General features: G+C 41.1%; 1 protein-coding gene across 1 annotated transcript; it reads right to left on the bottom strand.

Moving 5' to 3' along the window:
* Positions 1–1,260: 1,260 nt before the first annotated feature.
* Positions 1,261–15,230, bottom strand: LOC306713341 (cadherin-related family member 1a; the record flags this gene model as incomplete). The annotated part of the gene is made up of 17 exons (XM_079183005.1): positions 1,261–1,770; positions 3,265–3,519; positions 3,995–4,223; positions 4,956–5,023; positions 9,376–9,540; positions 10,615–10,767; positions 10,953–11,156; positions 11,274–11,374; positions 11,453–11,531; positions 11,607–11,750; positions 12,533–12,649; positions 13,530–13,616; positions 13,723–13,812; positions 14,071–14,121; positions 14,209–14,354; positions 14,676–14,771; positions 15,170–15,230. The coding sequence occupies 17 exons, from the start codon at positions 15,228–15,230 to the stop codon at positions 1,261–1,263; spliced, it is 2,556 nt and encodes an 851-aa protein (XP_079039131.1).
* Between the last annotated feature and the right edge of the window lie 1,379 nt (positions 15,231–16,609).

Raw genomic sequence — 16,609 nt, 5'->3', positions numbered from 1 at the left:
TACTCAGAAATACACATAGGTAAAATATAAGGCGAACAAAGCTGACCTAAGGTAAACATGAACTACAGTATAATATTCTGTCCGGCACACAGTCGCAAGTTTACTTCGCCGCCTCCTCTAACTTAAAACCAAAATAGCCTCCGGACAAAATTGAGCACAGACCAAATTATTTTCAAATATTTATTCAAAATCAAGACGGTACAAAGACGGTACAAATATGTTACTTCAAAAAGACCAGGCAAAGTGTAATTTATAGTTAAGATGTATAGCTTATCTCAACTTATTTCAGATAGCTATGAGTTAAAATACAGTCAGATACAAGATATGGGCAACAGCAATTAACTCTAATTTTAGGTGCCTATATTTGAAGGCATTGAAGAGTGACATGGTAAGTAACCATGAGAGGAATCAAAATGTTCGACACAGACTCTATATTTCAACATCTATATCTACAATGGAAATGTCTATGCAGGTGACATACCTGTGCTTGAACATCTTAAGTGGAGTTAGATGGCTTCATTTGCACCTATTTACTTCTACAAGATACAACAGGGATATGCTCATATCTTGTCATATATATACATTTAAAATGGACATGTGTTATTTATAAAAAAGCATTTTTCTAGAATTAAACACTCAAATGAATAAAAGCAACTCTTGTTAGCTTGTGTTACTGTGAAAACCTACAGTGGCACATTGTAATCATACAAAAGAGCAACTTCTCAGCTTTCAAGCGGCTGATGTAACGCAGTTAAAACATATTAAAACAGGTCCTTTAGCACTTTATAAGAAGCATGTTTTTCATGACTGTGTCATTCAGCTGCATGCTCCAGTGAGCAAGAGGAAAGGTTTTTTTGTAGGATATTTTTTAATTACACTTTTCAGGAAGTTATGCAACTTATGCATACACAGTAAGTCTTAGTAATCCTCTCCCTGGACAATGTACATTGGTGCTTCTTATTATGTAATCTTCCTAGAGATGGCAGTGTGGTGAATTATTTACCATTATACCACACAGACTCAAGCGCTCTCCTCTCTTTACCCAAGCCAGGTCAACTGAGGATGCCCACTTGTTTCATATCTCATCTTAAGACATCAAATATCTGTAAACCCTCCTTTTCTCCATTTACTCATGAGTAATCTACAGGTAGGCCCGCCCTACCAGATCGTCACATAAGGGTGAGAAGTCTCAGACAGTAGATAAGCTAAGAGCAAGTAGAGTCGCCAGAGGACCTTTAACAAGACGTTTGTATGACAGAGTTAATAATAACCTTGGTTGTTCTCAATCATTTTCTGCTCAAGCTTCATTTTAAGCTCTGACACCAGAGCAGAGCTCATATTTCCCTCTTTACGGCGATTAGATTTAACCTTTTTGGAACCTTTGGAGGCCAGCACACCAGATATGGTCGGGACCGCCCGGGACCTCTCATATAGCCGTGTGATACATGGGGGCGGGGGGGCGCTGGGGGGGGGAGGCTTTGGCCGTGGGCTTCTCTCTTGGTTGACAATAAGGAACTTATCTGCAGGGTTGCTGAATTTGACAACAGGCATGTTGAAGATCCAGGGCCGCTGGTCCCTGGGTCGCCTCTTAATGATGCGACGTGCTGGCATGATCCTGTTTGACTTTGAGTTTCGCATGTACATAGCCGCAGAGATCAAGGCAGTCACCCCTACCAATAAGCTAATGACAACAGTGACCATGCCTAGAGCTTTCATGGGATTGTCCCTACTTTTCATTAAAAAGGCTGCCATAGGCCCCTTGAGAGGAGTCTGTGAAAGAGCACAATACAAAATAGTTTAAATCAAGTCCAAGGGACTGAATCCAAGTGTTGACGGAGCATCTGTCCAAAGCATGCAAGCATGAGATGGAAGCGCAAAGCACTGACAGAGGAGGCCCAAACAACATGTCTACCAAAAATGTGACACTCTCACAATCGCACTCAGTCATCCATCTCGCTCCTGTTCTACAATACAGGACTGCTGGTGCAAAGCTAAGAACTACGCAGAACACTAGTTGTTGGGAATGCGTCTGGCAGTGCGGTGCATTAGGATTTCTCTTTGGTGTGTGACTGATGAGCACTGAGCAAGAACGATGACAGTTCATGAGACCAAAATGGGGAGATTAAGTTAGCAAATCCAGGTTTAAATCCAAAGAGAAGGGCTTCATCTTTGTCACTTTGAGTCATGCGCTATATAAAAAAAAGTGTTTTACTTGATTTAAGAAAATTTGAGAGTGTAAAAATCCAAAAATATTTGTGTTTTAGAATATTTTCCACTCAAAAATAATAAAAAAGTAAAAATCGACAAAAGACTTTCATTATAATGTTGTATTCTTCTTTCAAATGTGCTCCAGTACTCTTTTACAGACAATAGCTGGTCAGTAAAAAAATAGACATCTTTTTAAAGGTTATGAATAAGTAATGTAGTGACAAATATTTCTCACTTGAGTCTGCGCACCACTTTGATATAGTTACTCTCGGGGTTGATTCGGGACTTTTTCACTGAGTTACAGTACAGGATTGTGGATATGCAGATTGTTAGTAAAATGAGGGAAGTGACAATGCTGAGACAAATTCCCATAACAGTCAGCGGACGCTTGCTGAGGCCCATGAAGTATGAAACAATTCGACCTTTGATCTGAAAAGCATGATACACAACACAGAAACAACACCAAAAACACTGAGTCATCTTATGATGTAGTGAAGGAATGAACACATGGTGAAAACACAGAGTAAAATATGTGAATGACTGACAACTTTAAAGGATAATGCTGCTGTTATTTTGTATTTCATATTAATATCTTAAAATGTACTGAAGTATCATTCGTGCAGCCGTGAAAGCCTCATGGTTTATTCCTCTGTGCCATCAAATATAATATATAAAATATTGTCCAAAAGCGATTAAAAACACAGAAGACCTCGATGAACATGGCAACTGTAATTTATTTAGAAAAAGACTAAATAGTGACAAATGGCTTTTTCAATCATTTTCCAATGTTTCATATATAAGTTAAGTTAATATGAACAACCTTTGTGTTGTCAAAATGAGATAATAAAAGCATAAAAATGGCCGGCATTATCCTTTTAAGAATATGAGATCAATGAAATGTGCGTGGCTGAAACAAGGATGCTGAATAAGCAGCTGCGTGGCATGACGACAATGCACATCATCATATGGTAAACCGCTTGAAACTACGGCTCGTGCTGCCTAAAGCTTGGAATAGAAAGCGCTGCGAGCATGCTGCAAGTCAGAGCTAAGTCTTACCGCCTCCGTGATATCGATGTTGACCACAGCTGTGGTGCTGAAGGATGGAGAGCCTCTGTCCTTGGCTTGGACCACCAGAGACCACCTGCAGTCCTTTTGCCTGGTGATGTTCTGCACAATCTCCATGGTCTTGATGTACGGCTTCAGCTTGATCTCTCCGGTGTCTGCGTTAATATCAAACGCATTGTCAGGATCGGCCGTCATGATGGAGTATTCAATGACGTTGTTCGGGGACTCTGCATCTTCATCCACAGCCTGTGAAAAAAGTAGCAGAATAACACATAATGGATGCATTTTTCGATCAGTGTGGTAAACTGCATACTAGACAGCCAACTTTAAGTCAATTTATTCAATCAAAAGCCAATGATTTGCTTTGTAAATCACAAATCAAGCCCACAAAAGTATTGTTGATTATTAACAGTGAATTGGATAGTAAACTATCTGCAACCACATTACTATACAATACATATTTGCTAATTTGCAAATGTTTTTTAATTAAGCAAATGTTCTATGCTCTATGGCACAAAGGAATAAGCTATATTAGGTTAAATACTCCTAATACAAATGGTGAGTTAATAAAACCTAAAAGAAAACATCTATACAAATTCCATAGATAGATGCTCCAGGAGTAAATTATTAACTATCTATCTAAAATTACATTGTTGTTTAAATGTCAACTAGTGTTTTCATGGATCTTTAGAACAAGAAGAAATGATTTAACGTGACGTACCTCTACTTTGACAGGTATACCAATAATCATGGTCTTTTCCAGGAGATTTTCATCAAATGCAGGAGAGTGGTCGTTCATGTCGAGGACGGTGACAAAGACTTCAGACAAGCCGTACTTTCCCTCCGAATCTTCAGCCTTGACGTAGAAGTTGTACTTAGACCTAACCTCTGCGTCGAGGCTGGTCCAGGGCTGCGTGCAGATGAGGCCTGATGTCCGGTTGATGGCAAACCTGCAGGTTCAGAGCAGGTGACACACCGTGCACGAGTCATAACCACAGCTGTGCATTCTGTGTCATTTAAGTAATGTTTGCCAATTATGTTGTGTTCGTTTGTTTGTTTGAAGAACATTTCTGGGCAGCTACATTCTTATCACCTTTGTACTTTTTATAATTCAGGATTATTTCAACATACTGTCGTTTGTCGTAAAAATCTTATAGACCTCAATCATGTCACATCTATGTATGATATCACATCTCTTTAAGAAATTCATTCATAGCATGGCTGTGGGTTTGTGCTTTCAAAGTGCTTTCCAGTTCAACTTTGGGCTTACGGCCATTTTATTCAGCTGCCTCAATTTCTACTGTGAAAATTCACAAGTTGCCGTGAAACTGATAATTTTCACACAATTAACTCAAGTCACTGCTTCAAAAAGGAGAATAAATTCTCACTTTTCTTTAACTGCATGCTGCCTCGCTTCTCAAAGCTGCCATTTCTGTGGCTCCAGCTGTCACATTGCATGTTAATTGGCTCTCTCGACGTGAGACGGGCCCGTCTATTTTTAAACCTCCAATCCAATTAGGAGATTAGCCAGCATCTTGCAGCCATTTTAGAGCGAGTTGTTTGTGTAGCAGAGGGGCCAATCACATGTTTTCAGTCTATGAAATGTGCTTTGAGGAAGTGCAAGTGTTGAGTATCTGATCAGACCAAACATAAACTGGCAGGAGTGAAAGGTTTTTACTTACAAATCTGATCCTGATCCATAAATCGTGTATTTGACTTCACCCCAGGGCCCTGAATCTGGATCATTTGCCTAGAGAACAGGCCAGGACAGAGATTAAAACCCCAATACTATACCCCAACACACAATAAAGTGTGAAACATGTACAGTTTGTGAGAAAGATTATTTACCAATCTGATACATTTAATCAAAAATCTGGCAGGGAAAAAACTCAACAAAGGTGATTGAAGGTGGTCCATTTAGATCAGGGGTCTCAAACTCAATTTACCTGGGGGCCACTGGAGCTAGGGTCTGGGTGAGGCTGGGCCGCATCAGGTTTTCAACAAAAAAAACGCATTTATTAAAAACAGAAAAAAAAAGAAAAAAAAACTGTCTTCAATGCTTTTGCTTCTGCTATACCCTACACTTTTTCAGTGCTTTGGTTCCGGTTTTCCACAAGAAAAGCTCTGATAAAACATTCCACTGTTCTCAAATATCTTAATTTTTAATTTTCTACACAAAATAAGATGAAAAAATAAATAAACAAATAAAGAATAAAGAAAATAAATCAATCAATCAGTAATAAATAAATAAAATAATAATAAAACAGCAAATAAGAAAAACTTAAGAAACCACATATAGTTGGTGGGTAGAGAAATTATTTTTTTTCAGATTCAAATTAACAGTATTAACAGTTATTTAACCTTTAACATGAACATTAATGAAACTTTCAACATGAGCTGTTCTGAACATGGCTTCTCTTGCCTACTTTTGGCTAGAGGTCTGGCAGCGCTTCCTCTTGCATAGCCGAGCCACATTTGGCTTGAGGGAGGAAGCAATTGAGACCCTCAGTAGACTTTGAAGATGCTCATCAGTAAGTCTGGTCCTGTACTTGGACTTATTGAAGTTCAAGGTGGAGAAGAGCTTTTCACACAAGTACGTGCTCCCAAAAAGGCACATGGTCCGCTTGAACATTCTGGAAAGCTCAGGGAAGCTGGGAGTCAATTCTCTCAAAAATTGCCCAAGCTTGTCTGCTCTTCCACTCACCTCCCTGAACTTGGCTTTGAGTTCAGAGTTGCACTGCAGGTCAATGAGCTCCATTTGAAGCACAGGAGGGGCATCTTGCACATCAAAGGAGAAGGGGTCCGCAAAAATTTGAAATGTGGCTCTGTGCGTCTTGAAGTCTGCAAATCTGTGGTCAAATTCCTCCTGTAGCTTCAAAATGGCATCAGCATACTTCTCACCACTGAATGGTGTGCCTGCATCCACAAGTGCCTTGCATGCTGGGAAATGGCAAAGGTTTGTCTGAGATAGCTGAACTTTCCATAGCATAAGTTTTGTGGAGAATGCTCTCACATTGTCATAGGCAGCACTGACAAGTTGCCCCTGGCCTTGTAACCTCTTGTTCAGTACATTAAGCTCATGCGTGACATCAACAAGAAAAGCTAAGTCCATGAGCCATATAGGATCACTTAACACAGGAACAGCCACCCCATTCTTCTCCATGAAGACTTTCACTTCTGCTCTCAACTCAAAAAATCTCTTCAACATGTTTCCCCTGCTGAGCCAACGTACCTCGGTGAAGTAAAGCACGTCCCCATATTCTGACTCCATTTCTTCTAAAAAAGCACGGAACCTTCTGTGTTTTAAGCCCCTGGATCTGATGTGGTTGATGCATTGCACAACAACAGACATCACGTTGTCAAATTTCAGGCATTTGCTGCAAAGGGCCTGCTGATGGATAATGCAGTGCAGAGCTATGGCTTCCTCCACACCCTCCTCTTCCAGTTTTTTTTGAACAAGTGCCACCAGTCCATTTTTCCTCCCTGTCATTGATGGCGCTCCATCAGTTGTTATCCCAACAAATCTCTTCCATGAAAAACCGGCATTCTCAATGGCATCACACAGCTGGTGAAATATCTCCTGAGCGGTGGTCTGGCCATGCATTGGCATTACTGTGAGCAACTCCTCTGTCACTTCAAAATTGTCATCAACACCACGGACATATATTGCGAGCTGGGCAGTGTCAGTGATGTCTGTGGTCTCATCAAGAGCGACTGAGTATACACTGAAACATTTTGCTTTCTCACACAGTTGATCATAAATGTCACTTGACATGTCACAAATGCGCTCTGCCACGGTGTTGGCAGAAAGGCTGATGTTGCTGAACTGACCTTTCTTTTCTGGACAGACAATACTTGCAGCCTGTAACAGGCACTTTTTGACAAATTCACCTTCTGTAAATGGCTTTCCTGCTTTAGCAATCATCTCACTAACCACATAGCTAGCTTCGACTGCTGCGTTATTCTCTTTGGTTACTTTCTTAAAAAAATCTTGTTGCTTCAGTAGACATGTTTTAAGATTGGCAACTCGGTTGGCTCTCTCATCTCCCTGGTATTTTGCATAGTCCTCAGCATGTCTAGTTGTGTAATGACGTTTCAAATTGTATTCCTTATGCACCGCAACTTTCTCTGTGCAAATAAGACACGTCGGAGTGCCCCTGTGCTCCACAAAGAAATACTGAATTTCCCACTTTTCCTGAAATTGTCTGTGCTCATCACCAACCTTTCTCTTCACTGCAGGCTTTGAGAAAGACATGTTTGGGGCTGTGTAATATATAATTCCACTAGGTATCGCTGTTGTGTTGAAGTTTAAGTTTTAGTGTTTAGCTGACGTACAAAGAACGTAATTTCCGCTGGTACCAGATTGGCTCAGGGTCCTGCGCCTGCATATGACGTCGAGCACGGCACAGTTAGTGATTGGTTGAACGTCAGAAACCATGGAAACACAAAGTGTTTGTGGTGGCCGTTTAATATTTATATTATAAGTTCTCCCTATAAACGTGCATTTTTTTCACACTGACAGGATCAGATAGTTACAATAAGTGTCCGACAACATACTAGAAAGGAGAAATGAACGTATGTCTACCTTTAGCTTGAGATCGCTGTTTGTTGCGAGAGCCAATCAGTGTGGAGAGTCTCATAACGTTACTGCACACAGGTCCTGTGCGGTGTCCTGCAGGCTGCTGTGCCCGCTGCAGTTTATGGAAGACAGAGTTTACCGACAACCGTTTAACGACCAGGAGAGTTTATGTTTCGCAGCCGGCTCTGGAGGGAGAGAGCCGGTGAATCCCCTGTGAACTTCCCCTGACCGGGGGAATGGGACTGGACCGGAGTTCGCTGGCGGTTTACCTGACCGGGAGTTTCGGAGGGAGAGAACCGGAGGAAAACCGACGAGATTACATACAAAGTCAATGCAGACCGGAGGTTGTTTATTTTTTTCGCGGGACTGGACCGGAGGACTGAACCACTGCTAGCTGGCAGGCAGCCGGCTCAGAGCAGCAGCACTGAAGGATAGAACTGGGGGAAAAACCCACAGTTTACCGGCGGCCGTTTACTGACCATGGGAGTATTTTTGAGTATTTTGCGATTATTTTTGTCGCTTTTGCTGTGAACACCCCTTTAGTCCACACAGCAACAGAACAACAACAAACAGCGATCTCAAGCTAAAGGTAGACATACGTTCATTTCTCCTTTCTAGTATGTTGTCGGACACTTATTGTAACTATCTGAGCCTGTCAGTGTGAAAAAAATGCACGTTTATAGGGAGAACTAGGGAGAATGTGACGCCTCCAGAGGGTATCATGTACCCAGAAATGACAGCGGAGCTTCGGACTTTCAGAGCAGTACAGCGCAGTGATGGTGGTGATCTCAGTCATGGATGATGAGAGAAAAAGCAAAACAGGCGGGCTCGCTCGCGTATGGGCGAGACAAAATCGTGTCAATTGTGTCCGGTGTGCACACAGCTTTAAGCTGTCATTTCTGGGTACATGATACCATACAGCATCCATGTCAAACTCGCGCGGGCCGCACTAACATTAAACTTTCATATCAAGGCGGGGGCCTCAAACTAGCGTCCGGCGGGCCGCATTTGGCCCGCGGGCCGCGAGTTTGAGACCCCTGATTTAGATGTTGTTTTTTTTCACTGACACTGGCTGAGGATAAAGCTAGGGTCTTAAGCTCATGTGGGTGGGGCAGGCTATAAGTCTCTTCCTGTGATGAGTGGGGATGGAGGTATAGGTCAGCAAGATTAACCTTGGGGCAAAATTAAGCTTTTCACCCCACACTGCGAAGCTCGGACATGATGCCTGGTTGCAGGATACATACAATATAATGGAACGGAGGAGACAAATGTGCCAATATTACTATTAATGAAAGCCCTGCCTGAGTTATAGCAAGAAGCACATGCCAGAGAGTCACATGGACACATGGATTTCATAACTAGGACCAACAAAAAACAAAGCCAGGGAGCGGTGAGCTCTTTTTTGTCTGCCAACAATCTGCTTTCATCTAATGAACCGCACCGAGTAATATGCATTTATTGGAAGGCCGTTGGATTATATAATCACTTTGGTCGGGTTAAAGGTTTAATCATGATTGACTCACCGTTACAGACACAACGCTGGAGCCTCCGGGAGAGTTCTCAGGGACCCTGGCGATGTAATACTCGGATGTGAATTTGGGGATGTTGTCGTTGGTGTCCAGCAGGTTGATCACTATGTCAGCTGTTGCACTGAACCTCTCAGGAGTGTCGATCTCCACCGCCAGCAGCTGCAGAGAGCGACATGCAAAGTCAGTGCCTAAACAAAACACCAAGAGTCACACTAGGAGCTCTGTGAGACTGAAAGGTTCATTGTAAAACAAAACTGCTAGATATCAAAATAGTTTTTTGATATTTGAGGGTGTTATATATATATTCCCCAGCTACAGGGTGGTTACAGTGTTGCCAGAGGATGAAAGGAACCCCAAGTTTACTCTTGTTTTGAAACAAGCTTTGTCTGTTTGGCGTTTCGCCTTGCTATATTTGCATGACTCTGTGAGCCCATTTTCATAGTTTCCTCTTGGATGAGTATATATAGCACCTGAATGTAACACAGAAACATCTCAAACACGATCAAATAATACAGGCAGAGAGCGACTCAGACACCGCCACACACCTTTAGCGGGTCATAAGTGATGAGTTTATACAAATCTATACATCGTTTTTTCAGGAAAGTCCTACTAATTGCACCTTTAACCTAAGATACAGTCCTTGGTATTAGTGGTGAATTGTTATATAATGTAATACAAGTTTTTACATGAGAAGTTATTATTGTTTTAATATTATTACAGTTAAGCGTGTGCATGTCAATGTAGTACTAACACTCAAAGTAGCACAGCTAAGGCTAAAAAGAGTGTTTCATTCATTCTGAAAATATTTGATCATAAACCACATTGATGGACGAATTAAAATTTTGACCTGATGAAGGTGCTGGATGGAAAGTTAAGAAATCCTGAAAATGTTTATGAAAATCCATCTAATATTTGTTGATATAGTTCAGTCTGGACCACAGTGGTGGACAGTCTTTGTGCATCCTGTGAGTCATGTCAATAGCGTTTCTAAAGATTAATCGTTAAGGCCTTTGATTAATTGTTAAATTGCAAAATGTTGCAAGCTCTTACTTATAATACTCTGTTTTGTATTATTATAAACTGAACATCTTAGGGTTTATGTGCAGTTGGTCAGAGAAAACGAGCAATTTGAAGACATGATCTTGGCCTCTAAGCAAAGCAAATAATCAGTTGATAAAATAGTTTCAGCCCCAGATTAAATATCTGAGTCATTAGTGATATATGAAGTCAAACCTTAAAAGAGAGGGTGCTTCCCTTTTCATAGTCGATGCCAGATGTGTCCTCCACAATGATGGTCACCTGCGCTTCATTGAGGACTGTCTGAGGAACCACTCGCAGTACTCGACTCGGTCCCACTAGTCTCAGTTTAAATTTAGCGTTTGCTCCCTGCAAAGAAAAATAAACAGCAGAATTTTAGAAACCCTAAATGTATAAAGTAAATAAGCTTACTAAAAAAACATCTGGCAGATGTGTTGATGAATGCATGTTAGTTGAAGAAGAGCAGGAACACACAGACCAATAAACATCTAGAGTCAAAAGGATGCGTAGAGGAAATGTGGGAATAAATGTACCTGATCCGAGTCATTGACGGTGATCTTAAAGCCTCGCAGGATCTCCCCTGAAGGAGGATGCTCGTACATGGTGACCTCAAAGCTGCTCTGTGGTCCGTTCTCCCCGTAAAAGGTCGGAGGATGGTTGTTGAGATCCACCACCCGGATCGTCACTGTGGTAACGTCATAGTCCTGCTGCTGATCGTTAGGTCCTACCTCAGATGCCTGGGTTTAAAAATGATCAACGCATTCAGTGGTAATAATAGCAGGTTACATTTGTAAGAGTGTAATGCCAAAGAAATAACTGTGAGGAGATGGAAAGAAGAAGAAAAAAAACATTACCTTGACTATAATTTCATATAATTCATTTCTCAGCAGACTTGGAAAAGTTGACAGAGTGATGCATCCACTGGTGCTGTTTATGTCAAAGACAGCATCACTACCTGAAAGGTGATTAAAGATATGTCTGATAAAAAGGCTGAACGTATAAAAGATAGCTCAACAGGGATTTTATTTCTTACCATTCATAATGGAATAATGTATTGGGTTAGGGTTGCCTTGATCTCCATCTTTAGCGTACACTGTGAATATTTCAGAACCCTGGAAGAAAGAAAACGTAATTAATCGTATCCATACTTACTGCATGTGTGTAAAGAATAAGAGGAAGACTCTTACAGGAACTGAGACTTCATAGACATAGCCAAAGTAAGGGGTTCCTATGAAGGATGGAGGCATGTCTTGGGCATCAAGTACATTGATTGTCATGGTGGCTGTAGAGGTCAAAACCTGGTGCTTCCCCTTGTACTTTCCACCTCCGTCCTGAGAAAACAAACAGTGAGGCAGAAGGGAGAGTTAACAAAATGTCTAGCTTGAAAAGCGTTGATGATTTTCTGTTAACTAGCTAAATAGAATTACAAATAAACCACTCATGTCAAAATCAGTATAACTTGGACAGTGGAATTTGTAACTTAATTTGCATGGATATGTTCATTATAATAATTTGCTTCTGTGACAGCGAAAGATGCAATCTCATTTTGTGTGGCAGTTTGTTATTTCAGTTGAACCATTAGTGAGTTAAACTGATTATACTGATGGTACTGGTTGCGTCACAAATCTTCTACAATCATATATTTTATCATTGATGCAACTTCTCGAGCACTATCGACATCATGTGTGTTATTCCACAGACGTACAGAGAAGCAGAGGCTAAAGAAAACCTCTCCATCATTATTACTCACAATGGAAGGATTACACTTTATTATTCACACTGGAAGAAACACCGTCAACACTGGAAATTCAGAAAAGTGTTGATGTTCAGAAAAGCTTATTCGTGACTGAACTTGTCATGACCTTTGGCGAGCAGTAGATGTGTCGCTGAGCTGCCTGACTTTCCTGCCAATTGTTTCATGTGCAAAATGGTGCAGAGATAAATCTCAGCCCTTTCGAAACTTTCTATTTTTAGACTCAACGTGTCAAAAAGCAATGCTCTTGGACAAAGGTTGTTGGGGTCGTGGATAAACTATGGTAAGCTGCTGCTGACCGCGTGAAGGCACCTGTGAAGACAAACCCAAAGACAAATGGTGTTATGTGCGATGTCTCACCTTTGCTACCACGGTCACAAAGTGAGTAGGCGTGGTCTCGTAGTCCAAAGTCTCCCCAGGTTTGACTCTTAGGATCCCGCTGTTCCCATCGATGGTAAACTTGGCAAACGGTGAGGTCTGATCATGTAAAAAAACACACAGTTACAGTAGTAGTGTTTACGGGCAAAAGTAAGCATTGTCTGCGCTGTCAGCTGTTAGCCTGGACCAAACCCAAGCCCCTATTTAGCCTTCAGTGCCTTGCTCAAATGTAATTGAAAATTAATCCACTAAAGTAAAATCATTTCCAGACTGCTCTCTGGTGTGAGATTAATCTTTGCCATCCACACACTGTCCTATTACGCGAATGCCCTTTTTCCTCTTTCCACATGGCAGCACAGCTCTCATGATGTCAGCTCGACCTCTGGTCTCACGCCCGAGTGTTAAGGCCACACCGAGTCAGTTAACAGCATCGTCATGTAGACAATAATGGTGCAGTTTTTATATTATGTTTGTTTTAAATGAAAAATAGTAGAAAAACATCAATAAAAGTGTGTATGAAAGGATTTGGGAACCGAGAGGATAAACCTGTTGGTAGACTTCAGTGTGTAAAAGTAAAGAGGTCAGGTGTTGTAGGCTGGAGCTAAGCTACAGTAAATGTGATTACTAACATTTTACAATCACGATGAAATCAACTGTAGGCCATGTGCAAGGAGGCTAAAGTAAAGATAGATGCAGCAGTCTGAGCAAGACAAACTAAAATGATAAATTACATTTAGGAAATATTTGGTTCTGGGTGTATTGCAAATTTGGATAATTCTCTCTTCACCTGAGTCAAAATAAAGATTTACTGCGTACAATTCAACACTGAGCCTCCAGTGTGTTCCTGAAATTTAGTGGCCAAAAGAAACCCAGAACAGCCTTGGGCAGCTGCCTTGTTCTAATTTAGATGCTTCATTTCACCAAGACAAAGCTTTAGAGAGCCACATGTGCATCATTAACAACGAAGCTATAGGGTTACCTGTAAATAATATGAGACGCTGCCTCCTGAGCCCATATCTCTGTCTGCTGCTTGGACCCTGTAGATGCTACTTCCTGTAGCGGTATCCTAGAAGAGGCAAGAGACACTTCATTTTCAATCACTGCTAATTATTCAGAGGTCGTATTGTATTTATCATATTATATTGGGTGGATTTATATGATATATACTGTACCTCTGGGATGTCAATGATGAAAGGCAGATTTTGAAATTCGGGTGGTTCATCATTGGCATCAGTGACAAACACTCGAACTGTCTCAACAACCTGAAAGCAAAAATAAAATGAATGCTCACAAACAAAAACTCAACATTTGGTATTTATTTCACAGCTACATCCTTTCTCAGAGGGGAATAACAAAGTGAAACTGTTCAGAAAAAAATCATTTTATATATTTAAATAATTCTCCTCTGACACAACTCTTATTAAGTAGGTGTAAATATCATGTATGTTTCTTTCACATGCAGATTGAATTCAAGACAATAGAGTAAACATAAACATATCACAAAAACAATATAAACTTGCTTTATTGCGACCATCTGTTATGCTCACGAGCACTGAGACTTCATCTTGCTTCTGCAAAGAAAAGGTGAACGTCACTTTGAGCCACAGCTGGTGGCAAATTTAAAGCAGTCAAAATAAGAGTCTCATCGACAGACTCACCTCTCTGTCGAGCTCCTGAATCAGAGTCACCTCTCCTGATTTGGAGTCCACCCTAAAATATTCTTTGGAGCCCATTTCAAAAGTCAGACCAAATCGCACTGGATCTCCCTCTGGATCTGTACCATTCAGAATGTATATCTGTGTCCCTTTGTGGTGAAAATGACAGAAACAATAAAGTCAAACAAAAACATTTCCATGTTGATGAAAACCAGGTGAATCCTGCGTTTCAATTCTTGTTCTTTCCCGTTCGGTGTAAATCGAACGTTTAATAACCCAGTCACCTGATGAGCCACCACCCATATTGTTTTCGTCTCGTAAATCTTGACGTACGTCACAATCCAAAAGGTATTACAGTGATTAGCTGGTGCCTCAATACCAGTGTGACAATTTCATCTTTACACCTACACCTGAAAATATAATACCTTATTGAAATTTACCAGATCTGTAATTACTACAACGAGACTTACCGACTGGAGTATCCTCAGAGATGCTGAACAAGGCCATATTCCCATGTGTACTGTTGGGCCCATTGTCATAAAAATACGGAGCATAGTCTGATTTCCCTGTAAACAAACAAACATGCTCCAAGTTATTTGAGCAGAAGCCACCCTATATACTGTATACATCTGAAAATAATTCACAAAAGCCACATCAATGTGTCTATACATAGTTCTATTTCTAATGGAAAAGCTTATATAATTAAGACATAACTGTTGCACTCACTTGCTAAAAAGGGCAGGAACCGAAAGCAGGGAGTAGGAGGAGGATGGAATAATTAACATATGTAACTTTCTATAATCACAACACAAACATACTATCACACATTTAGATATGAGGTACACAGGCAGCATGAGCAGTCTACACTAAGATGGACATGCCCTCTTTGTGTTAGAGGATTAACCAGATAAGATCAAGGCAAGAAGTCTTCACCACACACAAAGAACAAAAAGAAAAGCCTTACCCAAAGTGAACTGAAGCAGGAGGACAAACAGTAAAGCATGCGTTTTCTTTTCTTTCTTCATCCTGGTGGGGAGGCGAGGCTTGGCAGGCTCATGTGGAAGGCTTGGTGGAGGGAAAGCGAGCAGCGAGTGTCTTGCCCTTCTGGTGGCGTCTCAGCAGCTCAGGAGAAAGAGGCTGGGGAAGATTCTCAGGCACTAATCCAGTGACGCATCCCTTCCCTACACAGGCATCTTACACCGCACTGCTCCCTCTCCAATTTTTATCTGGAAAGACTGTGCGTGGAGAGATGGGTGTTCAGGTTTCACACAATATGGTGTGATCATGACACCTGTGCATACATGTGAAAATGCACACATGAGGCACTGAATAATTAAATAAAAGCTTTATAACATAATAGACCCACTGAGGCTTCTGCTTTACAGTTGAGTGTTTGAAATCAAGATGCTAGTATTATACTATATATAAACAAGCTTACACTGGTAACCTCAAACATCCTTTCTGTCACGTGCTGCGCATTTGTTTCTCTTTGGACACATGGCGCGTTTGGCTCCTCTTGCTGATGTTTTAAATGGTTTCAACAAACTCATTATTCACATGTGGCGAGTCCCCACTGGCCTGAGCTTCCCCGTGGCTGCTCTCCTCGGTATAGCTAGCTGACCAGCACCAAGCCTCGGCTGCACTTGTGGATCCGCGATGCACTTACAGCCAAGAGGCTTGCTATGGACTATGGACGCTGCAAAGCCCTGTGACCTGTCAATCACTATGCCTCAATACACAACACAAAGCTTTAGTCAGCATTTTGATTTTACATTTCCAAGCTGCAAGCGTACTTTTCTAGAGTTCAGCTTACTGTCATGTTAGAGATGATGTTTGCCACGATCACTGTCTAAAATGATGAGAACTCCTCAAACCAAAACGCTGCTCTCAAATTCAGAGAGATACAACCCAATAATAAACAGCGGATCTGATTAAAAAAAATAAAAAAGGCCAAAGTAGAAAATATCACGTTTTGATCTTGCAATCATGACGACGGCCAAGAGCTCGAAACTTCATACTTTTTTATTGTTTAACACAATTTGGAAGAGTTTTGCACCTTTTTTTTCCAGAGCCGCTTATAAGCAGGTGTCATGCGAGTACACATTTCCCTGATGTTTCTGTGAGGTGTTGAGTGTATTGACTTACTCATGTAGAGGTGCTGACTTGTGCACATCCTACTTTCACAGGTATGAAAATAGGATCTGACGCTAAATGACACACTCACGCTCTCACCGGTTGGCAGCCAATGACAAATCGGCTCTCACTAAAATAAACACAGAATCTATGGACTGCTCAGTGTTTATAGAGCACTTTGACAGTGCAGACACAATAACCTGGTGAAAGATTTAAGATGCGTATTTGTTTTATGCAAATCAATAAAATGTTCAAGAAGACGTTCTGCATT

The sequence above is a fragment of the Pholis gunnellus genome (assembly GCF_910591455.1).
Source record: "Pholis gunnellus genome assembly, chromosome: 21".
NCBI classification, from domain to species: domain Eukaryota; kingdom Metazoa; phylum Chordata; class Actinopteri; order Perciformes; family Pholidae; genus Pholis; species Pholis gunnellus.
The sequence above is the reverse complement of the archived record's forward strand: the minus strand, read 5'-3'. Positions and strand labels throughout refer to the sequence as shown.